At 41.3% G+C, this 26,573-nt stretch overlaps 1 protein-coding gene across 2 annotated transcripts in view; it reads left to right on the forward strand.

Moving 5' to 3' along the window:
* Positions 1–26,573, forward strand: part of wnk4 (WNK lysine deficient protein kinase 4) — a 68,203-nt gene that overhangs the window by 36,503 nt on the left and 5,127 nt on the right. The window contains exons 6-16 of one of the 2 annotated variants that reach the window (XM_033035232.1): positions 3,200–3,422; positions 9,200–9,551; positions 12,224–12,339; positions 16,892–16,962; positions 17,974–18,115; positions 19,039–19,155; positions 20,294–20,449; positions 20,832–20,889; positions 21,339–21,410; positions 22,470–23,461; positions 24,023–24,119. In XM_033035232.1, coding sequence (XP_032891123.1) covers positions 3,200–3,422; positions 9,200–9,551; positions 12,224–12,339; positions 16,892–16,962; positions 17,974–18,115; positions 19,039–19,155; positions 20,294–20,449; positions 20,832–20,889; positions 21,339–21,410; positions 22,470–23,461; positions 24,023–24,119 — 2,396 coding nt within the window. The remainder of the gene's footprint in view (positions 1–3,199; positions 3,423–9,199; positions 9,552–12,223; positions 12,340–16,891; positions 16,963–17,973; positions 18,116–19,038; positions 19,156–20,293; positions 20,450–20,831; positions 20,890–21,338; positions 21,411–22,469; positions 23,462–24,022; positions 24,120–26,573) is intronic. The other variant, XM_033035233.1, reaches the window with a different exon arrangement.

Raw genomic sequence — 26,573 nt, forward strand, 5'->3', positions numbered from 1 at the left:
ATTCGAGGATAAACCATTTATAAATCCAAGCAGATTTTGGGATCTTAATATGAAGGTTTTTCAAAGGGTTGCTTTGTTAGGGGTTGTCATTTTTCTATATTACACACTCAGGGGAGTGTTAGATTGTAATGTGTGATCTCTCAATTGATTTGTATTCCATAAAGGACAGTCACAGCGCATGAAGTTGGTCGGAAGAAGGGCCTTGACCCGAAATGTCACCCATTCCCTCTCTCCAGAGATGCTGCCTGTCCCACTGAGTTACTCCAGCATTTTGTGTATCTTTTATGAAGTTGGGGGACCAGCCTCACCTCTAAATGGATAGGCTTAAACGGCCTGTGATAATGGGCCCTCGGCTTCACTCTGACTGAGCTGTGAGCATCTCATGGTTATCATCTGCCAGCGAAGACCAAACTGATGTGATGATCTAACAAGTGAGACCAAATCAGGAGAGGCTGTCTGAATGCCAGACCGTTAGGAGAGGAATGGGTAGGAAGTTTTGTTTGGGAGAAGGTAAGGCAATTGGAGCAGGAGGTCGGTGGACAGAGAAGATAGGGAGGGGAGAGATGATGTAGATAGTGGAGATCGGGAGAGCAGGCAGGTTGTGGGGCTGTTCAAATGCACGGCAGCGGCAATCGAGGGATAGGAGTTGGTGGTCGGTGGCAGGGATTGCAGGGGAACAATGTGGCAGCATGGTAGAGATATATAATCAGGGGTGGGAAGGGCATTCCTGTCCCTGCTGCTTCTGCACCAGTTGTGCCCTCAAAAGGAGCATTTGTAGGTAATCTTTATGTTGTCCCTGGCATTGCTCATCATAACATTGCTCATGAGATTTGCTCCAGTGTTAACCCCCTTGTAAAGGGGAAGGTCCAGTCCAAGTCAAGGACTTTGGACAGCTATTGATCTGCTTGCGTTATTATTGTGAGTGGGGCACTCTGCCTCGTAAGGAGCTTGCCCTTCCTGCAGCCGCATTGGAGGCTGAGGCAGCAATTCAATGCATAAAATAGTCCAAAGCGCAAATAACTTGCATATTGTGCAATCTAAAAATCAAAGCCACCCCCACCACCGGTATCTGCAGTTCCTTCCTGCACATCAGTCATTTGCACCCCTGCTCCTGTTGTCAATGATAAATAGATAATGAATCTTCAATCTTTATTTTATTGAAAGCACATGCGTAAGAAAAACCTCCTCCTAATTGTCCAAAGATTACCTGTGCAGTGGCGCAACGGTAGAGTTGCTGCTTTATGGCCCCAGAGGCCCGGGTTCAATCGTGTCCACGGGTGCTGTCTGCATGGAGTTCGCACGTTTTGCCTGTGACCGCATGGGTTTTCTCCTTGTACTCGGGTTTCCTCCCTCACTCGAAAGACATACATGTTTGTAGTTTAATTGGCTTGGTAAAATTGTAACAATTGTTGTTAGCCTGTGTAAAATAGTGTTAGTTTGAGGGATGGCTGGTCATCGTGGTCTCGGTGGACTGAAGGCCCTGTTTCTGCGCTATATCTCTAAACTAAACTACATTAGAATGTATCAGAAGGACACAAAGTGCTGGCGTAAATCAGAATGTCAGGCGGCATCCCTCGTGACGTTTCGTGTCGAGACACTTCTTCAGACTCTACATACTCGACCAGAAATGTCACCTATCCATGTTCTCCAGGGGTTGCTGCCTGACTTGCTGAGTTACTCCAGCACTTTGTGTACTTTCCTGTATTAACCAGCATATGCAATTCTTCATTTCTACATTTAGACCGTATCAACCTATTTTTCAAAAACTGATTTACTTCCTTATCACAGTCTCTCTTTTTAAAAGGGTTTAGCTGTCAACAATCACTGATTTGAGCTGTGGGTCCCCCCTCCCAACCAAGGAGGAGATACTTCCAGCTGTTTAAACACATAGATGTTGAAAGTAAAGTACATTTGATTCCAAGGAGTAATTTCCAGAGGTTATAATTCACAAAGATTTTCCAAAACACTAATATGACATTTACACTACCTGAAAAGTATACTAATGAGTTGCAGACAAACTAGTCGTCCTTCGAAGACAGAGGCTGAGGAGTAGATTCTGTATATGTTCTTTGTAGCATCTGATCACCCTCACTATATACTAACATTTATACTGTTTTTCTACCTGTTCGCATCAACTGTATGTGATGTTTTGCAACTACATTGCCTAGTGGATAGTGTGATTTATCTAAGTCAACGTGCACCTTATCACTATCTGGATAAGGTTGCCATTGACCTGGTGATTCTTTTTACATCGTATATGGGAACTGGAAGGTCATACTCGACCGAAGGTGGTCATGGTCAGTATTGTTCCTCTCGATAGCGTTAAAATCACGGTCAGAAGCTTATCTTAATTCACGATAAGCCTTTTGAACCCAGTTAGCTTCTGCTGCTGCACTAGAAAACTGAGGCCAGCAATAAGCTTTTTGGGCCTGGATAGTGAACATTCATCATAAGATAAATATTGGCCATGCTCCTGGGATAACTCGTTCATCTTAAACACTAGACGCTTTGCATCTTTTACATTACTCCTGAAAGGATAGGTAGGGCCAGGGTCCATCCAACTAAAAAACATCCCTACACTAGCGGCACTCCCCCAGTAACCCACTGGACTGCCAGTTCAACGATCAAATGTGCAAGTTTAAAGCTGGGCATTGCACTATATAAATCATATTTTCTTAAGATAAGTTAGGCCTCCATAAAAGTGTACACATCCTGAATCCATTGTTCAAGAGTCCAAAGTGTTTGATTGTCATATAAACCTGCAACACAACAATTAAGTTCTTGCTTGCTGCAACTTAACAGACTGGGGGGATGCTGTAACACAGATAAATATATGATCACACAATAAAATTACAACCATAACACTAGGTAACCAAATAGTGCAACATTGAAGTCTGTAGTGCAACCAAAGACACAGTCCATAGAAGATTATAGTTGAGGACTTGTTCAGTGGAGCTGCCAGGTATTAATTTACCTTTAGATAAGTTATATTTTTTTCCAACTTTAGTTTTTATTAGCTATTTATATTGGCTGCCGAATGTAATCTGAAGATGGTGGGAAATATTTCACACTGTGCATGCAGCCAGATTTATTCCAAACTTTGAGAAAGCAAATGATATTCAAATTTTAATATTTGGGGGAATATTCCGTACAAAATTCACGGATTAGCTTAATCATAGTGCCATATTCCATTTTTGAGCAGGTACACCATTCAGGACCTTCTCGAACATTCATTCTTCCAAGAGGACACTGGAGTCCACGTGGAGCTTGCAGAGGAGGATGACGGAGCAAAATCTGCCCTGAAGCTCTGGCTCCGCATGGATGAATCCAAGAAACTCCATGGCAAATACAAAGACAACAAGGCCATAGAGTTCCTCTTTGAATTATACAAGGATGTTTCAGAAGAGGTGGCCCAGGAAATGGTAAAATGACTGCTACTTTCGCCCATACAATGGTATTGCCTTGAACTGACAGCGTTGTACATTTTCACTATATGCTGGAGTAACTCAGTGGTTCACCTAGAACACGGGTTCCCAACCTTTTTCGTCCCGTTTACCCCTTGCAACTTTAATAGCACATAACAATATTACTTCACTTATTTATGAACAACTAATGATGAACAGATACCGGTATATTCAATATTCCCCCAAATATTAAACTTTGAACAGATACCGGTATACCAGAACCAAACACAGTCAGTCAATGAGAAAAAACATGTACAAATCCAGAATCAACAAATTTACCCCTTGGGTAGGCAAATGTTACCCCCAGGGGGTAAATTTACCCCAGGTTGGGAACCCTTGACCTAGAATCTCTCGAGTAAAAATAATAAATGATGTTTCGGGTCGGAACCCTTCTTCCCTATTCTTTTTCACCAGCTGGACCCCCTGAGTTACTCCAGCATTTTGTGTCTTATCTTCGGCATAAACCACCATCTGCAGTTCCTTCCAATTGATGTTTCGTTGGTTTCCTCTGCTTGAAAGTGACCATCGTAAATAATTATTGTATCATCTTGATCAGCATGGACGAGTTGGGTCAAAGGGCCTGTTTGCACAGTGGCTGCACTCGCAAATAGCAATGCGATTTCAGTAGACATTTACGAGAGTGATGGCAGGGATGTGTAACCTACTTTTCAATTTTTTCCCCATTGATGTGGATGATCTCATATTTCTCCACATTATATTCCATCTCTCATGTCCTTATTCATTTAGTTTGCCGATATACACCTTCGGCACACTGCAGCCCAGTTTTGTATCATCAACAAATTGGTATATTGCATTTGGTATACTTAGCAAGCCATTGGATTAGAATGTGAACAGCTGGGATCCCTTTGGCTTTGGGGTAATCATCATTGCCTCCATACCCAAAAATGACTTTTCTCCTACTTTCTCATTTCTGTCCATTAACCATCCACAGTTTCTCTTTTGTTTTATTCATAACCCTCCATGAAAATACAAGGATTTAGTATCTGGAAAAATTATGATCACGCACTGGGTTGCGTGCTTCAGTACTTTCTCCTTGCATGTTTTATGCAGACAGTCTCTTGCACAAGATTATCTCACCTAAATATGCACTAACACTAGGGATATTCAGCCAACTTGATCTTCCTTTGAGGGGTAACTGGAGAACCGTCTTGCCTGTTGTGAAAACCTGGTTTTGAAACCTGGCTTGTTTTTATAACAGTTCAACAGGCAATCAGAAAAAATAATCTTCACTCAATCAATTCTTGGTGATTGGTATTCATTAGTGGAATTTAAATCATGTTTTGCCTCTTCTTGTTGTTAATCTATTAATTCTTGTCAGCTAAGCAGCCTTTTTCTATCTTACCATCTGGATCAGAAAGTCCCAGATTCTATTCTTACGTAGCTCTGGTCTGCTACATTGCTGCATCTGGCTTCAATATCATTTGGATTCAGGAAGGCAAAAACCATATACATTTTCAACATGAAAGCTTGCACAAAATTCCAGCTGATCCCAGCAATCTGTGCCTATGAATCCATTCCCTAGAAAGGTGTTGGTGCTCTCAATGGAGGGATCACGGAAGGATAAGGATAAAAGCAAAAAGGCCCTCCGTCACCTTAACATCGAATTCTTGCTGTACCACCTCTGCTCATTATTTCAGACCATAGTACTCTCCATATCGAAACTCATTCCATCATTCTCTCTGTTCTTTTTTATTAAATGTTGATATCTGCTAAATCATTTTAAATATCTTGCCTCAACCCAGTACACATCCCTGCAACACTAGCCAGCTTCAAATTTTCTTTGACGGGTGAATCCAAGTAAAGGGCGGCACGGTGGCGCAGTGCATGAGTTGCGGCCTTAGATGCAGCGCCAGAGACCCGGGTTTGATCCTGACTACGGGTGCTGTCTGTACGGAGTTTTACGTTCTCTCTGTGTCCTCATGGGTTGGCTCTGACATCTTCAGTTTTCTCCCACACTCCAAAGGTATAGAGGTTTGCAGGTTAATTGGCTTGGTATACGTGTAAATTGTCCCTAGTGTGTGTAGGACAGTGTTAATGCGCGGGGATTGCTGGTCGGTGCGGACTCAGTGTTTCCCCGCTGTATCTTTAAACTAAACTAAGGGCATGACTTAAAATGTTGACCTAGGCTACCTGAGCATGAAATCACAAAGAAATTTCTTACTGTACAAAGGTCGCTAGAAATTTGGAACTCTGATTCACAAAAGGGTGTGGACGTCAGTCCAATTAAAAAATCTCAAAACCAGGGTAATCTGATTGGGTTTCAGCAGATACAGATGAGTAACGATTACTTTCGGATCAAGCCAGATCTGATTTATCTTTGATGTTGGCATCATCACCCATCCTTGGCTGCCCTTGAGGAAGTGACGGTGGGCTTCCTTGATGCACTTGTAGATTGTGAGATCAATGCACCCTGTATTACTGAGCAGGGGTGCCAGATTGTGTCTTGATAATGATGAAGTGTTAAGAATTGGAAAAGACCTTGAAAGAGACAGTGTTCTCTTGCATCTGTGTCATTGTTCCAATCTGTGCGCGCAGTTTTTTTTATTGGTGGACAAAAAGCTGTCAACTCGCTTATCAATTAAAAACATAAACTACATTAATTAACAATCTTTTCAATCAATTTATCTAACATTGGGGACACCTTAACTTGCAGTATAATAACTGAACTCTAAGTCTAAACCAGTGGTTCCCGAAGTGAACAGTATCACTCCCTGGGGGGGCTGTGGGATTACCTAAGGGGCCTCTAAGGGTGACGGGGGGAAGCTGGAGGACAGGCCATTGGGCAAGAGCGGTGTCAGTACGTACATGTACATGCTTACGGGGAGGATGTTCTAAAGATCTTAGTGACTTTGGAATAGTGAAAGGCATGGAAAGAGTGGACGTGGAGAGGATGTTTCCACTAGTGGGAGAGTCTATGACTGGAGCTCATAGCCTCAGAATTAAAGGACGTTCTCTTAGGAAGGAGATGAGGGGAAATGTATTTAGTCAGAGGGTGGTGAATCTGTGGAATTCTTTGCCACAGAAGGCTATAGAGGCCAAGTCAGTGGATATTTTTAAGGCAGAGTTAGATAGATTCTTGATTAGTACAGGTGTGAAAGGTTTTGGGGAGAAAGCAGGAGAATGGGGTTAGGGGAGAGAGATAGATCGGCCATGATTGAATGGCGGAGTAGACTTTTTGGGCCAAATAGCCTAATTCTACTCCTATTCCTTATGACCTTCACTGGCCTTCTCTTTAAAAGCACGAACTGTTTAACTAAACTGTATTTCCTGGAACTTTTCAAAGTTATTATGTGCATATTATATAATGATTCATGCATAATTATTGAGGTAATAGACTAAGTGTTGTTGCCACACCAACACTTATAATAGTCACTAAACCATTGTCTTATTTTATTGGAGATGTTAGTAAATAAAGTGTAGGATGGAACTGGTTGACACCAAAGAAAGACACAAAATGCTGGAGTTACTCAGCGGGACAGTCAGCATCTCTGGAGAGAGGGAATGGGTGACATCACGTTTACCTTCTCTCCAGAGATGCTGCCTGTCCCGCTGAGTTATCCAGCATTTTGTGTCTATTAGTACTGTAAATAAAGTTGTGAGTGAGTCTCTACTGCTGATCTTAGTAGGTCATGCAAACCACTGTTCTGAATAATTATTTTATAGGGTGGAATAATTATTTTATAGGGTGAAGGTGGAATCTCATGTAGATAGGGTGGTAAAGAAAGCTTATGGTGTGCTGGCCTTTATAAATCAGAGCATTGAGTATAGAAGTTGGGATGTAATGTTAAAATTGTACAAGGCATTGGTGAGGCCAATTCTGGAGTATGGTGTACAATTTTGGTCGCCAAATTATAGGAAAGATGTCAACAAAATAGAGAGAGTACATAGGAGATTTACTAGAATGTTGCCCGGGTTTCAGCACCTAAGTTACAGAGAAAGGTTGAACAAGTTAGGTCTTTATTCTTTGGAGCGCCGAAGGTTAAGGGGGGACTTGATAGAGGTCTTTAAAATGATGAGAGGGATAGACAGAGTTGACGCGGATAAGCTTTTTCCATTGAGAGTAGGGAAGATTCAAACAAGAGGACATGATTTGAGAATTAAAGGACAGAAATTTAGGGGTAACATGAGGGGGAACTTCTTTACTCAAAGAGTGGTAGCTGTGTGGAATGAGCTTCCAGTGGAAGTGGTGAAGGCAGGTTCGATTTTATCATTTAAAAATAAATTGGATAGTTATATGGACGGGAAAGGAATGGAGGGTTATGGTCTGAGTGTAGGTAGATGGGACTAGGTGAGAGTAAGTGTTCGGCACGGACTAGAAGGGCCGAGATGGCCTGTTTCCGTGCTGTAATTGTTATATGGTTATATGGTTATAGTTAGCAGCAAGTACCAGTATATAAAAAGTACTGGGTGTGATTATGTGAAAAGAACAGTGAATGTGGATAATTCCCAGTCTCCAGTTTCTATTTCCATGTGCAGTATCCTTTTATTTCCAGTGAGGTCAATTAATTTACTTGTTTACATCGAGGCATGCCGCGCGTTTCCTTGATTATAGTACCACAATACATCTGCTGTTCATTGCCCTAGCTCTGTCATCCATGCATTAGATCTTGAGAGCTTCCTGGGTTCACAACTGTCATTCATTATCATAGCTTCACATCCATATGTGTAGGTGTAGCATTACCTGAATTCTATGAAAGCCACCTGAAATTTATGTTCCTGAGGGAGATTCAGCTCGCACACATCCGCATTTGATCAAGAGTCAAGAGTGTTTAATTATAATTTGTATTGGCAACAGAACAACAAATTATTACTTCCAGCAGGTTAACGGGACCATTAATGCATAAAAACGCACAGATAAATATACAATAATCAATACCATAAATTGATATCTGTAGTCCTAGTTAAGTATAATAGTACAAAACTGAAGACTGTACTGCGACCAAAGGCAAATCCATAGTGGGTCTCAGTAACTGAGGTATGGTTGTGGTTGGGGTGAGTACAGTTTAAGAACCCAGTGGTTGATGTGGGGAAGCTATCCTTGAACCTGGAGGTCATGGTTTACAGATCCCTGTACTTTTTCTCCCAATGGTAGCAGAGAGATGAGAGCATGGCCTGGGTGTTGTGGGCCTTTGTTGATATTAGCTGCCTCTCTGAGGCAGCACCTCCTGTAGATCCCTTCACTGGCGGGGAAGTCGGTATCCATGATGGGCCAGGCAATTTGTTTTTAGCTCTTTTACATTTCTCGTCCTCCATTCATGACGCAATAAAGGTGCAAACCTAAATCATGCAACTAAATATTTGCATAAACTGTGACCTGGGTAAAGAATAATCTGCAGTCACCTGTGCAGAACACAAAATGCAGTTGTGAATGCTTCTTGTATAGTAGTCTGTTTATAGAACTCAATGGAGCTGAACTTTTGAAGTGGTTTATGGCATTCATGTTAAGTTGATGCAACCACAGTTTCTGTTTCATGGTGTGTTAGAGAAGATTAAGAAGCGATTAATACGGGTGTCAGGGATAATGGGGAGAAGGCAGGAGAATGGGGTAAGGAGGGAGAGATAGATCAGCCATGATTGAATAGTGGAGTAGACTTGATGGGCCAAATGGCCTAATTCTGCTCCTATCACATGATGATAAGTGTAAATGTGAAATAAGGTACTCCTGCTAAGTATTGTTCACCCACCCTTGAATATGCCTTGTATCTCCTTGCTAGGTGACCTTGGGTTTTGTTTGTGAGGCTGACTACAAATTAGTTGCAAAGGCCGTCAGAGACCGTGTGACTGAGGTCAAGAGGAAACGTGAACGCAACCAACGCGTGCAGGACGATCTGAAGAAAAAAGAGCAGGAGAAAAAGCAAAAGATTTGCGAGCTCTTGGAAGAACTGAAGCTGCCTCCAGACGCGACGGAAAGTGCAGCTGGAGTTACTCAGCCAACGCCGTCCCTTGTCGTCACACGTCCCACTGAGGTGTTGCTGAACTCTCCCTTTCCCCCAGAACCCGAGGAGCCAGAGGCTGATCAGCATCAGACGTTTCGATACAGGAATACAAACTACTCTTCAGCCACATGTAAGATTGGATGGTGATGAATCAATGTTTCAATTCCAGATTTTTCCTTGAGATGTCAGTGGAATAATCTCAGTTTGTGGTTAAATCCGAGGTTGGTCTCGTGAATCTAAATGGACAACAGTTTATGGGCCTGATCTAGAAAAGATTTGGAGGATGAAGCTCACTCTTACTGAGACACAGAACATGCCGTATCATCTCTGCTGACCATAATGTGACCCATTGACATCATTTCTCTAACCTTTCCCGTTCACATGATGTTTGTTTGCAACCAGCATTAATATCATTTTAGACACTGCATGATGTTTCACCAACCCTCATTTCCTGTTATGTCACTGCCTTTATTAAATTGCCCAAATGAAGAAGGAATGCAAAACTGTTTAATTGCTGCTGCTCTTCCTTCTGCTTCTTGGAGGAAACAAAGGATCATTGCATTAAAAAAATTTCCTGGCATTGAAAATAGTTTCCAAACCACAGAGATGTACAGATTTAATGAAATGGTGTATTAGCCAGGGAAATCACAAACAAAGTCAAGTCAAGTCAAGTCAAGTTTATTTGTCACATACACATATGAGATGTGCAGTGAAATGAAAGTGGCAATGCTCGCGGACTTTTGTGCAAAAGACAAACAACCAAACAAACTATAAACACAATCATAACACACATATTCTTTTACATAATAAATAATGGAAGGAAAAACGTTCAGTAGAGTTAGTCCCTGGTGAGATAGGCGTTTACAGTCCGAATGGCCTCTGGGAAGAAACTCCTTCTCAACCTCTCCGTTCTCACCGCATGGCAACGGAGGCGTTTGCCTGACCGCAGCAGCTGGAACAGTCCGTTGCAGGGGTGGAAGGGGTCTCTCATGATATTGTTGGCTCTGGAGTTGCACCTCCTGATGTATAGTTCCTGCAGGGGGGCAAGTGAAGTTCCCATAGTGCGTTCGGCCGAACGCACTACTCTCTGCAGAGCCTTCTTGTCCTTGGCAGAGCAATTCCCAAACCAGATGGTAATGTTCCCGGACAAGATGCTTTCCACCGCCGCTGCGTAGAAGCACTGGAGGATCTTCGGAGACACTCTGAATGGTAGTAAAGGCGCTGCCTTGCCTTACTCACGAGTGCTGAGGCGTGTGATGCCCATGTCATATCCTCGGAGATGTGGACTCCCAGATATTTAAAACAGTTCACCCTATCCACAGGATCCCCATTTATCCTCAATGGAGTGTACGTCCTCGGATGATGTGCCCTCCTGAAGTCCATGATCAGCTCCTTCGTTTTTTTGATGTTCAAGAGGAGGCTGTTGTCCTGGCACCAGAGTGCTAGACCAGCCACCTCCTCCCGGTAGGCCTTCTCGTCGTTGTCTGAGATCAGGCCCACCACCACAGTGTCATCAGCAAACTTAATTATTGAGTTGGAGCTGAACCTAGCCACACAGTCATGTATGTACAGGGAGTACAATAGGGGGCTGAGGACGCAACCCTGGGGCGATCCTGTGCTCAGGGTGAGGGACTTCGATGTATTCCCTCCCATCTTGACTACCTGGGGCCTGGCGGTGAGGAAAGTCCAGGACCCAGGCACACAGGGAGGTGTTGAGCCCCAATTCCATTAGCTTCCCGGCCAGTCTGGTGGGGACTATCGTGTTGAAGGCTGAACTGTAGTCTATGAACAGCATCCTCACGTAGCCCCCCTTCTGGCTGTCCAGATGGGAGAGCTATTAATACAGAAGTGATGCATGAAACTGGAGATGCGAGAATTTTGAGCAAAAACACAAAAGGCTGGCAACACTCAGCAGGTTAGGCAGCATCTGGAGGGGAGTTGACAGACAACGTTTTGGGTCGGGACTGTTCTGCAGAAGACAGGTCCTGACCTGAAACATCGTTTGTCCATTCTCTCCACAGATGCTGCCTGTCCTGCTGAGTTCTTCTATTTTGTTTTGCTATTCATCAAGAGAACAAATTATTTGTGGGGTTTTCCCCATTAGTCTGTTGTAAAAATACAGGAACAAATTAAGCAAAATACATTGATTTTTAAATCTCAAACTGGAACAGAATTCAATCCTTAATCCTTAAAAAGATGCAGTGACGACAAATTCCTCACTGAGGTTTCTGATATCTATCTGGTGATCACTGGTAGATCGCAGATTCAAAGATAAACTGCATTCAAACTTATAACATTGCACGGCATGTCATCATAAAAGGGGTATCATGGATTCTTTTGTCATTGTATTTTCAGTCCATTACCCATCTCATTTCCAAATAATTACATTTACATGCATTCACCTTAGGCCGCTAGAGTTCAATAGACGTCAGAGTGTCATTCACTGCGCGAACTCTCCGTTCAATATTAGCGCCAATGGTGGGAGAGAAAGGGCGGTGAGGAGTCTGTACTTCTGTACACCGTTCGTGCCAAAGTCCAAAGAGGAATTGCTTCCCCCATCCAAGTTCAAGTGTTTGCAGAACTTTGTTTCTGATGCTAGGACAACCACATCAACTGATTGATTAGATTTGAAGGATTTGGCAGTATCATTGTTTTATAGGCAGGTCAGTGAGGTTCTCCGGAATATTTGTTGGATGCTTTACTGAGTTCTCAATTAAAATGTAACAGGAAGATTAACATTGATGTTATCGAGACAGTTTTCGAACAGATTAGGTTCATTGTTGTCTCTGTGTTTCTTCTCAGCTGATTGTGAGACTGATGGTTATCTGAGTTCTTCTGGATTCCGGGATTCCAGTGACAATCTGCACATGGCCGGTCGGCTGGCTCCAAAATCTGGAACTGGGCTCCAGTTTCCTGCAGTAAGTAAATTCCAGGCAATCACAAACCCCTCCACCTTCTCGGTCAAGTTGTATGAATGTAAACTGGTAATGTACGACCTGCCCAATTACTCCAGCACTTTGTGTCTTTTTTTGGTAAACCTGCATCTACGGTTCCTTGTGTCTTCTCCTTATTTAAGAACAGTGGTGTCTAAAGGTTTTCTTTAATCAACCTGTGTAGTTGTCTTTAGCCAGAAGGGCCCATTCTCAAATTCTAACTCAAATGTTCGGACAGACAAGATTTAAAATTGTTCAATGAATGAAAATTAAGATGTGCATGATGAAAAATATAACTGAAGTTTACATTCATTTACTTAGAGTTGAAGTTAAGAGCATCAACTCTAAGCAAATGAATTTAAATTTCAGTTATATTTTTCATTTTGTACATCTTAATTTTCATTAATTGAACAATTTAAAATCTTACAATTTGGTTTCTCATTAGAGATCAGATAATAAACTACACAACTAACTAAAGTGGATGATAATACAGCAGTGTTACTGAATCACATCATTCCAAAGCAATGTTAACTTTAATAAATCAATAATTTTTTATTCAGATATTGAAATGGAAAAGTTAGTGCTTGAATAATTTCAAGTTTTTAATTATTTCAAATGCTTAAAAATCACTCAAAGGAGACTAATGAAGATAAGGAATTCTACTGTTTTTATACGTTCAAGATTAGTACAAAAAATTAATTGGAGTACATAGAATCATAAAGAATGGGAAAAAAAACCATTTGAAACGAGCAGACTTTTAAAGTTGTAAAGACCGAGACTATGGTTTGAAGAAAATTAATAAATACAAAGTGGTTGGAATTGAATGACTTGATGAGGTTGGTTACCTGAAGTTAGGAAAGAGGGTACAAGAGGGTATATGGCTGCGACCCGGCTTTGGAGCTTCGGAAGCTCCAGCTGCAGGCCTGGTGGACAGGAACATCGGGAGCTCGCAGGTCCCTGGTGGGAGACGGCTTTTCGGAGCTCCCGCAACGGCAGCTTCTCCCGCTGGAATAGCGGGGTTGAAAGGACACGGAGCATGGCCTAACATCGCCCGGTGCGGGTTAGTGGCCACGGAGACTTACCATCGTCACCGGGGGCTCTAACATCGGAGCCCCAGTTCGCCTAGATGCTGCAGTTGGACTGCTGGACCGCTGGTTGGTCTGCTTGATCCGCAGGGTTTAAAGGACACGGAGCTGGGGCCTAACATCACCCGGCGTGTAGCTAAATGGCCACAGGACTTACCATCTTACCAAGCGGGGGGCTTTAACATCGGAGTCCCAGTTCGCCTCGATGCTGCAGTTGGACCGCGGGAGAAGAACAAAGGGAAGAGATAAGACTTTGCCTTCCATCACAGTGAGGAGGTGTTGGAGACTCACTGTTATGGATGTTTATGTAAACTGTGTTAAGTGTGGTCTTGGGTTTTTTTGTAATGTAAAAAACTGTAGTAAATGTAATTTCGTTCAAACCTGGGTTTGAATGACAATAAATAGCATTCCATTCCATTCCATTCCATAATCCCAGGGAGCCTCTGCTGAAGAACAAAGAAACAGAATTTAACACACACACAACCACAGCAGAGGTCTGAACATTCGTGAACATTGTGTTGGTGGGAAGTCATTTGACCATAACTTCGCTGCGTACAATTGTAGACCTTATCAAAGACAGTTAAACAAGGAACTGCAGATGCTGAAAAAAAAGACATGAAATGCTGGAGTAACTCAGCAGGCCAGGCAGAATCCCTGGAGAACATGGATAGGTGATGTTTCAGGTCGAGACCCAACTTCAGACCGATCTTTGGACAGTCACCTATCCATGTACAAGACAGTGATGTGCATTGTTTTGTAAAGTGCCCAAGGCTAATGTCCTCAAGTAGAAAATATACATACAAACTGCAAGATCTTGATTGAAAATACTCTGCATTCTATTGTTTAGGTTAAGACTTTTCAAGCAAAGAGAAACTGAATAGTAAACGGTACTTGTTTTACTATCGTCCTGTTGATTTTCTCTGTCTGAACACTCATTGTCACCAAACCCACTGCCAACAATGGCCTATAGTGTGCCCCACATTTCCTTGATTATCATTGCTTTTTGCTTATCTTCCATTCATTTTTCATAAGTACCATCTACAGTGGCTTGCAAAAGTATTCATACCCCTTGAACTTTTCCACATTTTGTCACGTTACAACCACAAACGTAAATGTATTTTATTGGGATTTTATGTGATAGACCAACACAAAGTGGTGCAAAATTGTGAAGTGGAAGGAAAATGATACATGGTTTTCAAATTTTTTTACAAATAAAAAACTGAAAAGCGTGGCATGCAAAGGTATTCAGCCCCCCTGAGTCAATACTTTGTAGAACCACCTTTCGCTGCAATTACAGCTGCAAGTCTTTTGGGGTATGTCTCTACCAGCTTTGCACATCTAGAGACTTAAATTTTTGCCCATTCTTCTTTGCAAAATAGCTCAAGCTCAGTCAGATTGGATGGAGAGTGTCTGTGAACAGCAATTTTCAAGTCTTGCCAGAGATTCTCAATTGGATTTAGGTCTGGACTTTGACTGGGCTATTCTAACACATGAATATGCTTTGATCTAAACCATTCCATTGTAGCTCTGGCTGTGTGTTTAGGGTCGTTGTCCTGCTGGAAGGTGAACCTCCGCCCCAGTCTCAAGTCTTTTGCAGACTCTAACAGGTTTTCTTCCAGGATTGCCCTGTATTTGGCTCCATCCATCTTCCCATTAACTCTGACCAGCTTCCCTGTCCCTGCTGAAGAAAAGCATCCCCACAGCATGATGCTGCCACCACCATGTTTCACAGTGGGGATGGTGTGTTCAGGGTGATGTGCAGTGTTAGTTTTCCACCACACATAGCGTTTTGCATTTAGGCCAAAAACTTCAATTTTGGTCTCATCTGACCAGAGCACCTTCCTCCACATGTTTGCTGTGTCCCCCACATGGCTTGTGGCAAACTGCAAACGGGACTTCTTATGGCTTTTTTTCAACAATGGCTTTCTTCTTGCCACTCTTCCATAAACGCCCGATTTGTGGAGTGCATGACTAATAGTTGTCCTGTGGACAGATTCTCCCACCTGAGCTCTGCAGCTCCTCCAGAGTTACCATGGGCCTCTTGGCTGCTTCTCTGATCAATGCTCTCCTTGCCCGGCCTGTCAGTTTAGGTGGAGGGCCATGTCTTGGTAGGTTTGCAGTTGTGCCATACTCTTTCCATTTTCGGATGATGGATTGAACAGTGCTCCGTGAGATGTTCAAAGCTTGGGATATTTTTTTTATAACCTAACCCTGCTTTAAACTTCTCCACAACTTTATCCCTGACCTGTCTGGTGTGTTCCTTGGGCTTCATGATGCTGTTTGTTCACTAGTGTTCTCTAACAAACCTCTGAGGCCTTCACAGAACAGCTGTATTTATACTGAGATTAGATTACACACAAGTGGACTCTATTTACTAATTAGGTGACTTCTGAAGGCAATTGGTTGCACTGGATTTTATTTAGGGGTATCAGAGTAAAGGGGGCTGAATACTTTTGCACGCCACACTTTTCAGTTTTTTATTTGTAAAAAAATTTGAAAACCATGTATCATTTTCCTTCCACTTCACAATTATGCGCCACTTTGTGTTGGTCTATCACATAAAATCCCAATAAAATACATTTACGTTTGTGGTTGTAACGTGACAAAATGTGGAAAAGTTCAAGGGGTATGAATACTTTTGCAAGCCACTGTATTTCTCTCATTCCCCTTTCCCCTGACTCTCAGTCTGATGAAGGGTCTCGACGTCATCTTTCTTTTTCTCCAGAGATGCTGCCTGACCCGTTGTGTTCTCCAGCTTTTTGTGTCTATTTTTGCAAACCGGCATCTGCAGTTCTTCCCTTCACACTTCCATAACTTACATCCTTAAAGTAATGGTCTTATAGGGGTGAACTCTGCAGCACCAGATTTTAATATTTTACAAGTCAACTGAAATATTGAAGAAACTAGTAGCATCTGTTAAGTAACTCAACATCCTTACCCACTGTGCTGTAAAACCATGAAGTGAAAGAGAGCTAATCATTCCCCTGTTGTACTGCTCACCTCGTTTTTTATTTACTGATAATTGAAAGGAATGAAAGTTAAGTGAATTATACAAGGGATTGGTAATATGCTGCACACCACATGGTTACTGCCTGTTGTTTTGGTCGCTGAGATAAAGTCATAGAGTGATACAGTGTGGAAACAGGCCCTTCAGCCCAACTTGCCCAGACCAGCCAACATGTCCCAGCTACACTAGTCCCACCTGCCTGCGCTTGGTCCATATCCCTCCAAACTTGTCCTATCCATGTACCTGTCTAACTGTTTGTTAAAAGTTGGGATAGTCCTGGCCTCAATTACCTCCTCTGGCAGCTTGTTCCATACAACCACCACCCTTTGTGTGAAAAAGTTACCCCTCAGATTCCTATTAAATCTTTTCCCCTTCACCGTGATGTTTTTAGTTTAGTTGTTAAAGTTGTATTGTTCTGACTGCCTATTGTGTCTTTCTATTACAGAACATTGCTGTAACCATTCCCTCGAAACAACATTCATCTCTTCCCAGTGGACTAAATTCACCAGGTGACAGGTAAATGACACTGACTTAACCGAGTAATTCACGACCTGATTTATTTTAAACCTAAAATCAAATGACAATCCACTTTCAAAGATTTGTACACTGAAGCCCTTATCTTAAACATGTTGAAGCAAACAAGTTAAAAACTGAACCCCACAATGTTGGTGACCCATGAGGCTACAGTTGTTTTTTCTCTCAGTCTCATTTTAATGCATGTGCTTTGATCTTTCACTTTAACAAATTCTATCAAGACAACAACATGCTTGTATTGAAAGGGACAGAAAAATCCATATCGGGGAGAATGGATCATTTGATCAAAGAGATGATTCTGTTTATGGTGTCACAAGAAAATTATTGCACAGTCGTAAACAATTTATTGTCAAATCTTGTCAAATAACATGATGTTATGCAATGCTTTGTGCTTGCTGGTTTTACAATAAAGATTATTTCAGATTTGACAAAGAGATTACGAAAAATTGAAAATATTATAAAGTTTTGCCAAAAAAGAAACTGTTCTGAGGAAGATAAAATAATTACAATGAGAGTAAAAGCTAAAGCTACTTGGACCTGACCCCAGGCTTGCTTACGACTCAGTAACTATCGGTGAAGGGTAAATATCATGATCTATAGAAAAATGTTAGCATTTTACAACTTGACCATAAATTGACCCATAAAACATGTTACATTATATTTTAGTTTTACAATGTATCACATGTAAGGCAGTCAATAGAAATTGGTTCCCCGTGCCGAGTTTATTGTGAGTGCGCGGGATCGTTATTTTCCACTGGTACACTCGCAAGCAATCAGGGAGATTAATTCCATTCCCGATAGCTGTTCCCAGGAAACAAGAATCCCTGGGAAAATCCCCCATGATTATTGTCTGAATAACTTGCAACTCAGTCACACAGCATGGACACAGGCCCTTCGGCCCATCTCATCCATGCCACCCAATATGCCCCATCTCAGCTAGCCCCATTTCACCTATTTCACTTTGACATTTGTACCCTTTTGTTCTTTATGCAGCAATGCCTCGGATGCTGCTTCTGGAATGAGTGATGGCTATGAAGGCCTATCGGCAGGAGAAGGTTCAGCAAATCTGCCAGTCAAACGCATCTCGAGTAAACTCGTCCGAAAGCGCGGCAGATCCAGGCTACGGATCCTGAATGTAAGCACCATCTGATACAGCCAGGCTCCGTGCCCGCATTACATGGAAATACAGATGTTGCCAATCTTTTCTCCAACTTTCACTTCACTGCACAGTCATTCAGCATGTTTTTCATAATTTAGTAAACATTGCTGTCCAATTACATAGTTTAACTGACGGTTGAGAATCATTTGACATAGAATTGTCTGTCGACCATGGATACATTTCTTCCCACAATATCTGGACATTTTAAGGCAATGCTTTATTGTGAATGTTTATTAATCATGCGTACTGGCATACCATAGATATTAAAATGTTGCCCATGGAACTTATCTGGTGTCAATCTTTGGATCCTTGCTTCAAGTGAGGACTGAGAGTGGTTGTAGATGATTTCTATTCAGTGCTGCTTGGTTTACTGTGGTGGTTAAAACCTGAAAGTGGCATTGGCCCATTTTGTACAGGGGCTCTAGTCATCTAGTTCGAGTGGTTGATCCAGGGTCCCTGCTGTTGTCGGCTGCAGCCACCTGCATGATCAAAATGGAGTCCTTTGCCAGACCTAGGATTTAAATGCAAATTTGAAGTAAGCTTTATCTGTTGGTGCTGACATTGCATAGACAAACTACTCTTGTTTGCATCTCCTCGTGGTATTGCTTCTATTATGCCCAGATTGTTGGATGGATTCATGTTGGAACTTTGTGTGTCATGCTATCTCCAACAAGAGGTTGAATCGGAGCACTGTTCTGGCCCTTGCACGTTATCTGATGAATTTGAGCTGATGCTCTAGCCTTCAAAGAACTTGGGCTAATGGCCTATCAGTGGCGATTGGCAGCTGGAATTCTCCTGCATTTCGATGAGGAAATGCCCATCGTTGGCACAGATCACACCAGCTATGAACGTCAACTGTTGACGAACGCTGATTGTGTCATCTTCCAATCCCACTGCAGGTTTCCGACAAAGGAGATCGAGTTGTAGAATGCCAACTGCAGACGCACAACAACAAGATGGTGACCTTCAAGTTTGACCTGGAAGGTGACAGCCCAGAAGATATTGCTGCAGTTATGGTGCGTAAAGCCTAAGGGAGGTCCTCTTCTGTAAGGGTGAATTTGGTCTTCACCGGTAGTACAAATGCACAATAGAAAATATTCAAACTATTATGAATTAACTTGGGTCATTGACCTGAAACATAGTGTGTTATTTCTCTGCAGATACAGCCCCACCTACTGGATGTCTCTAGCATTTTCTGTCTTGGTTTCTGATTTTCACCAGCTGCAGTTTTCTGCTTCTGCCTTTCCCCCAGCATTACGTAAAATAACATAATATCTCTATAATACAAGATTAATGCACAATGATAAAGATGGCAAATCCCTACTTATGTTCCTTAATGTATTTTAATATGATTTTTACTCTTGTGTTTGGTTTAGTTTAGAGATACAGCCCTTCGTCCCACCAAGTCCATGCTGACCAGCGATCCCCGCATATTAACATTATCATACACACACTAGGGACAATGTTTTACATTTACCAAGCCAATTTACCTACGTACCTATACGATTTCAGAGAAAACCCACGCGGTCACGGGGAGAACGTAAAACTCCGTACAGACAGCATCCGTAGTCGGGATCGAACTCAGGTCTGCGGTGCTGGAAGCGCTGTAAGGCAGCAACTCTACCACTGCACCACCATGCCACACTTTTTTTTTGTTCAGCCTGTGTTTTCTTCAATGCTGCTTGTGACCAAGAGGACACATGATCAATGCGCTAGTTATCCTCCTTTCACAGTGGAGGTGATGTGTGTCTGGAGACAACACTTCCAGTTTGCTGCCTTGCTGCCCTGGACCTCCACATTGTGTCTCTTCACAGCATTGTGTTGTGATCAGGAACTCCAGGGAATGAAGAGTACTTGCATTAGCAGATGACCTAAATTATCACAACTAAATTAAAGTGCTGAATTAGGAATCAATATTTTAAATGCACTGCAAAACTTACTATCATTCTCTTGTAACAAAGACAAAATGTATTGGCTATGCTACTGAAGCATCAACTTATCCCTTAAACTGTGATATCTGTCAATTAGATTATCAGTGAGCATAGTTGCCCCAGGAATATGCAGCTTATTGTTACTCCAATTAATACACCATTCTCCATAAATGTTAAGACTTCACTGTATCATCATAGGCTGATTATGTTGTAAATTGTTCAGGTCAATCAGGAGTTCATTCTACAGTCGGAGCAGGATGGTTTCATCAGCAAGCTGCAAGAAATCATACACAAGGCAGAGGCCGTGTTGAAGAAGGATATTCACAATGCAGATGCAGCAACCAAGCAGCCAAGTACTGCGAGCTCGTACGATTTGCAAGTAAGAGTCACCGTGCCTCATGAAATGATAAACCACTGCAACAACTCCCCTCCCTGTGCTCTATGGCCTTTAGATGTCAATGAAGGACTTGACATCTAAAGGCCATAGATGCTATAGTGACAACAGGGTCTGAAATCTATTAACAGATCAATGTGGGAATCTAGTCACCTTGTTCCTCTTTAGTTTGCCGAGGCAATTTATTTTTTACTGATTGTTCGTTTGATAGTTTAATATTGTGTTCCTAAATTATTCAGTTAATAATTATCATTACCAAAATTGACGCACGTGTTACAATGTATACATTGTAAATTGAACAAATGAATAGCAATTGCTACTTTCATAACCTGTGTTGTAAATGTGTAATAACGAATGTGTTTCATAGGGGGCAGAAAAGTCAAACCAGCCACCGCAACATTCATCAATGTCTTCAGTTGGAATAGGTAAAATATACATTAATGTCTGCTTCAAATAATTAGTCTTTATCTTTTACTGTGAAAGTTTTAAATGAATGCTCTTTCACCTGGACAAGCAAAATAGCACATTTAATTCATGGGAACACTGAGCTTAAAGGTCAGTAGTGCTGGAATACCAGGAAACATATTCACAGACTAAAGCAAAAGAAAATGCATGTATATTTTTAATTTATCTAATCCAAATTAGCAATAATTATGTTGTTGAAATAGGTTGACTATTATTAAATAAAACTTTGCTTAATTCACTTCAAGTAGTAATTCCTCTCTTGGACTTAAAATAAACAGGAAATGCAGAACAATGTTAGTCTAACCAGGATCAACAAATTTTCTTGAATAACTCTGGCAGCCTTTCTTCGTAGCCTTTCTACATGTAATTGAATTCAAGTCCATAACTTGATCTGTTTGTTCCCTGCTAGGTGTGGGCAACTCGCATAGCCATGTGGTACAATCTCCGACAAGGACGTTTCTGGTCAGCCATGTTCCTGAAAGTAAGTTTGCCTTTCTATGCCCCTCATCGTTTTGTGTACCTCAGTCAGGCCCCCCCTCCAAGGAAAACAAATCCAGTCTACCCTTGTCAGGGCTGAATGCTCCATCCCACCAATATCCTGGTAAATCTCTGCATCTTCTCCAGTGCAATCACTCAGCAACCAGAACAGTTAGAGATCCATTTGTAGCCTAATGAATGATTTGTATATTTGTGCCATCACCCCATTCTTGTATTCTGTGCCCAGCTAATGAAAGTAAATATGCCATTAGCTTCCTTAACCATCTCATCTACTTGTGCTGCCATCTTTAGAAATCCATGGACATGCATACTGTTCTACAACAGTACCTCCGAGGATTGTTTATTCATTGTGCATATCGAAAATAGGTGCAGGAGTAGGCCATTTAGCCCTTCGAACCAGCACCACCATTCAATGTGATCTTATCCTTGCAATATTAGTCCCACCAAAATGCACCACTCATCTCATTTTCAATGTTAAATTATGTAGTGGTGAACAATATTTGTGGGTCCTGAGGCTTGTTCTGTATGCTTTTTAATAGTTAATCTGCCCTTGCTTGTGTAGGCAAGATTTATGATAGACCCGAGGCTGTCCCAGACTTGCAGAAAGGGCAGCAAAATGCATCCTCTCAAATTGGCCTGGATTCAGTTCCAGGTCCCAGAAATAAATGACTTCCATTGCATGCAGATGAGATGTAACTAGAGGCTATAGAATCTGAAACCAAGAAATATAATGGTAGTGAATATATATGGAGATAAAACTTCCCATGTTAACTATTTTTATTGGACCATCTATAACACTCGCCTATCTATTCCCTGCCCAGTGTTTTCAGAATATTTGTTATCATTGTTTGCCTAATTGTCTTAGTCACACTTGCTTGAAAACATCACATTGATTTTCCCAGTGGTAACTGCAATGTTATTTTTCTGAAGTTACTGTTTTCAGATCACACAGGAAGAGTAATTTACCATAATGGTGATGTTGAATATCATTCTGTTCCAAATTGCGCATTGGTTAAATTGGTATTAATTTTTTTTTCAACAGCTTCATCAAATGTGACCTACCAAGCCAGAGCAACAACCCAACCAACTCCAACCAGCCGCACATCGTCCACAACATCTAGCCCTGTGGCACCCTCCAGTCAGGACCCTGCATCGTTCTCTGAAAACGTACCCAGTGAAATGGACCCGTTTATGCCTACAGCATCTCTCCCTGCTGCTGCTTTTACTTCAAATATGTATCTAAACCAAGCACTGAATCAGCAGGGAAATAGGCAACATTCCGCCCAAAGAGAATCTCCAATAATAGGAACAGGGAATGTTGATACACAAAAGCCACCATTTCTGCAGCCACAGAGTACGGCCTGGCCACTGACTACCCAGCCCTTGTTTGTACTGGCCGACGTGCTGTCCTTGATGTGCATGAGTCATCTGGCCCATTCAATCATTCCCAGCAACTCCTCGCAGTCACCTCTGAGATCACCCAGCTGGAACAACTCATCCCCGGGCTCACCTTCGTTTTCACCTGTTAACCTGCCCGGCTCACCTCATCTATTATCTCCAGGACCATATGTTGGACAACAACCAAGTAATGGCATCAGATGTTTAGACAAGCAACTTGGATCATTTTCTGAATGCAATAGTTCTCATGCAGTACTTGGAAACGTCAGCCATTTGCCAGGAACGTCACCCTCTGCATTCAATCACTTGATATCATCAAATAGTAATGCTGGCTTGAGTCCATTGTATCTAGATATCCCACGGCAGAAAGTAGTTCCTCCTCTGCGTGCCATGCCAATTCCAATACCAACTTCTTACTGGAACTCCATCGCACCAGAAACCTCTCCTATGCACTCGTATCCCAGTCCTACATTTGATCTTGCAGCTTCTCTTTCACCACAGCAGAACGGCAATCTAGGAAATTATGGAAACTCTGATTTCCATGGAAGAATATCAACTTCGCATTCTGTGCCTCAAACGTCTGTTACAGATCATGTGGGCAGCTCAACCACAGAGCTTGAGAGCAGACAGTTCTCAGTAAGTTGGCTTGTAGGTTAAGAACACTCGATTTAAAATACTGTATTTCTGTAAATTAAATTTCTGAAATGTACAATTAAAATCAGGTACTATTAGCACAAAATTGAAATATTACAGTTCCCAGAAATCTGAAATAAAAACAGAAATAGCAGGTCAGGTAAGATCTGTGGAGAGGGTACCAGCAGTAGAATTTCTAGAGCAATTTCATAGCATTTTAGTCTCTCATCAGGACTAAAGAAAAATTTCTTGTGTATTCAAAACCAAAGAAGGCTTGTGAGCCAATTATTTCTCCACCCATAATGGAAAATTCCTCCGTCAAGTACATTGTTGTGATTAGAAATATTAACTCTAAATCTCCGGTAATTTCTTGGAGTTTAATTAATTTACAACACACTAATGGGATCAAGTTGAAAAACGACATTTCAATAAATGGAAATTTTCAGACATTCTACATAAACAAATAACAATATGTTTCAAGGGCTATTTAAAATATTTTTTAATAATTGGGTTAAAAGAATGAAAAATACCTACCTAACTGAACTTTTAATGTAAATTTAACAGCTATTGGATATAAGTAATAACAACATACCACCAATGACTGTAACTGAGGCCTTAACATCACAGTCGGGAAAATCATCACTGCCTTCTATAACTGAGGGTAAGTAATGACTACTATTAAAGAATTATACAAAGTTGCTGCATTGAACTATTTCAACCGGCAACCATTTGATTCTTCCATCCATTCATAAATAACGTAATTTCTAATGTTTGTGTAAACCTGTTGCATATTTGTTCCAGTGATCACTTATACATTTAATAAGCATAATTTAATAAGCATAATAAAATATGGCATCTTTTAATCTATATGCTGAAATCTATTTTCAAAACAATTATTTGAATCTAAATGATCACTCAAGATACATTTTCTATAAAATGTTCAGCCAAGGCATAATACAGGTGGTTGAATGTGGAACATTTAGAAATTCTCGTGATACATCTTGTAATCTTCTTGTCCATTTATGAGGGACATGGATAAGATGAAAAACCACAGTCTAAAGTATGTGGACATAGGTTTAAGGTGAGAGGGGAATGATTTAAAAGGAACCTGAGGGACAACTGTGTCTTACAAAGGGTGGTGGGTATATGGAAGGAGCTGCTTGAGAAGCAGTTGATGTGGGTACAATGGTGACATTTAACAGACATTTGGACTGGTGCATGGATGGGAAAGGTTTAGAGGAATATGGGCCAGCAAGGAAAAAAGGGCTAGTTTTGCTGGAGCATCTTGATTGACATGGATAAGTTAAGCCAGGTGCATCTTAAATACCAAGCAATAAAATCCAGCAGAAAAAATGTTGCTCCGCACAATTTGCAAGTGTTATTGTTTTGTTTATTTATTACAGTGGGCTATCTATTTACTTTCAGTCGCTAGTGTTAGGCATGCTGAATGTAACAGTTCTCTGCTTCCTAAACTCATTTTGATTGACTGCAAGAATGAAAGCATTAACTCCTTCCTGAATTGTTAGGTTCTTGTTTGGTGTTTAGATGAGCAATACAGCATAGAAACAATCTCTGGTCTGCTATGTCTATGCCAATGGGGCCTGTATTAGGTCCTCAGCCCATTAAACCCCTTCTATCAATATTTCTGTACAAGTTTAAAAAAAATAATATTTCTATCCGCTTCTACTGTTTTTTCTAGTGGTTCATCTAGATACAAACTTCTGAGTGAAAGAATAGCCCTGATGTCCCTCTTAAATCTCCCTCCACTCATCTTAACCCTCGGACCTCTAGTTTTAGAATTCTCTGCCCTGCAAAAAGGATTGTGAGCGTTTACTTCATCCATGCCCTTCGTGATATTGTACACCTCAATACGGTGACCCCGCAGCCTCCCAGGCTACAAAGAAAAAAGTCACAGCCTATCCAACCTCTCCCTATAACTCAAGCCCAGGTAACATTCTGGCGAATCTCTTCAGCACCCTTTCCAAATTAAGGACAATGTATTAACGCAGAGTAGCTGTGAACTAGAACTAGTTCCTTCAAAGGAAACAGAACTTTTCAAAGGTGGCTGAGGGAAGTAATTTGCAAGTCTGAGTCGAGAACATGGGAATTAATTGGGCTACCCTACAAGGATCGGACAACGACTCAGTGTGCTGAATGGCTTCTTTCTGTCTTATACTCCATGAATATTTGATGAGGTGAGTGGCAGGATGGAGGGCACTGGATGAATAAATTCTACGACCCAGGGCTTTCGGTAGTTATACGAATGTATACAGAGTTAGAAGAGCAGGTGATTTAGTCGTGGAGTGTGGAGGAGGCAGCTGATTCTAGGTGGAGCTCGACTAGCATGCAAACCAATTGCAATATATGAGAGAGTGTTGTAGTTCTGTGTTCCACTTCCATACTCCTAAAGATTAGTTTTGCCATTTTTCTGAATATTTCTGTAAAATGAGAACAAGATGTTTTTTTTTTGTTTTTTTTAAATTTTATTAGAAGTTAATACAGTACAAAACAGTACAGTGGCACCTAATTTTAGGTGCCAACTATGTCATACCGTAATCCATTCTATGTACAACCTCTAGTTTTATGTTATGAGAAGGAAGTAAGAAAGACAAGAAAAAGAAAACAATAGAAAGGGGAAAAAGTGGAAAAATAGATGGTAGAGAGTAGAAAAACATGAAGTGTGTATATAAAAAAAAAAAAGAGAAAAAAAAAAAGAGAAAAAAAAAGAAAAAGTGGAAAATAGAAATAGAAGAGAAGGCCCCTTAAAAGAGGATTTTTCAAATCTATATTCGGAGATGTAGATCTATCCACGTCATAAACTGAAATCAGCAATCCTTATGGTACCGCTGCATCGCATGATTCCAAAAAGTCGATGAAAGGAGACCAACTCCTTAAGAATTGGTCATATTTATCTATTAGTCGGAGTCTCATTTCTTCAAGGCGTGCTATGTCCATCATATTCCTAATCCACATTTTAACAGTTGGTATGGTTATATTTTTCCAAAATTTAAGTATCAATTTCTTTCCAATTATTAACCCATAATTAAAAAAAACATTTTGGTCTTTATTTAAATTGGTATCTTCTCCTATTATTCCAAATATAATCCATTCCATT

The sequence above is a fragment of the Amblyraja radiata genome, chromosome 16, assembly GCF_010909765.2.
Source record: "Amblyraja radiata isolate CabotCenter1 chromosome 16, sAmbRad1.1.pri, whole genome shotgun sequence".
Taxonomy (NCBI): Eukaryota; Metazoa; Chordata; class Chondrichthyes; order Rajiformes; family Rajidae; genus Amblyraja; species Amblyraja radiata.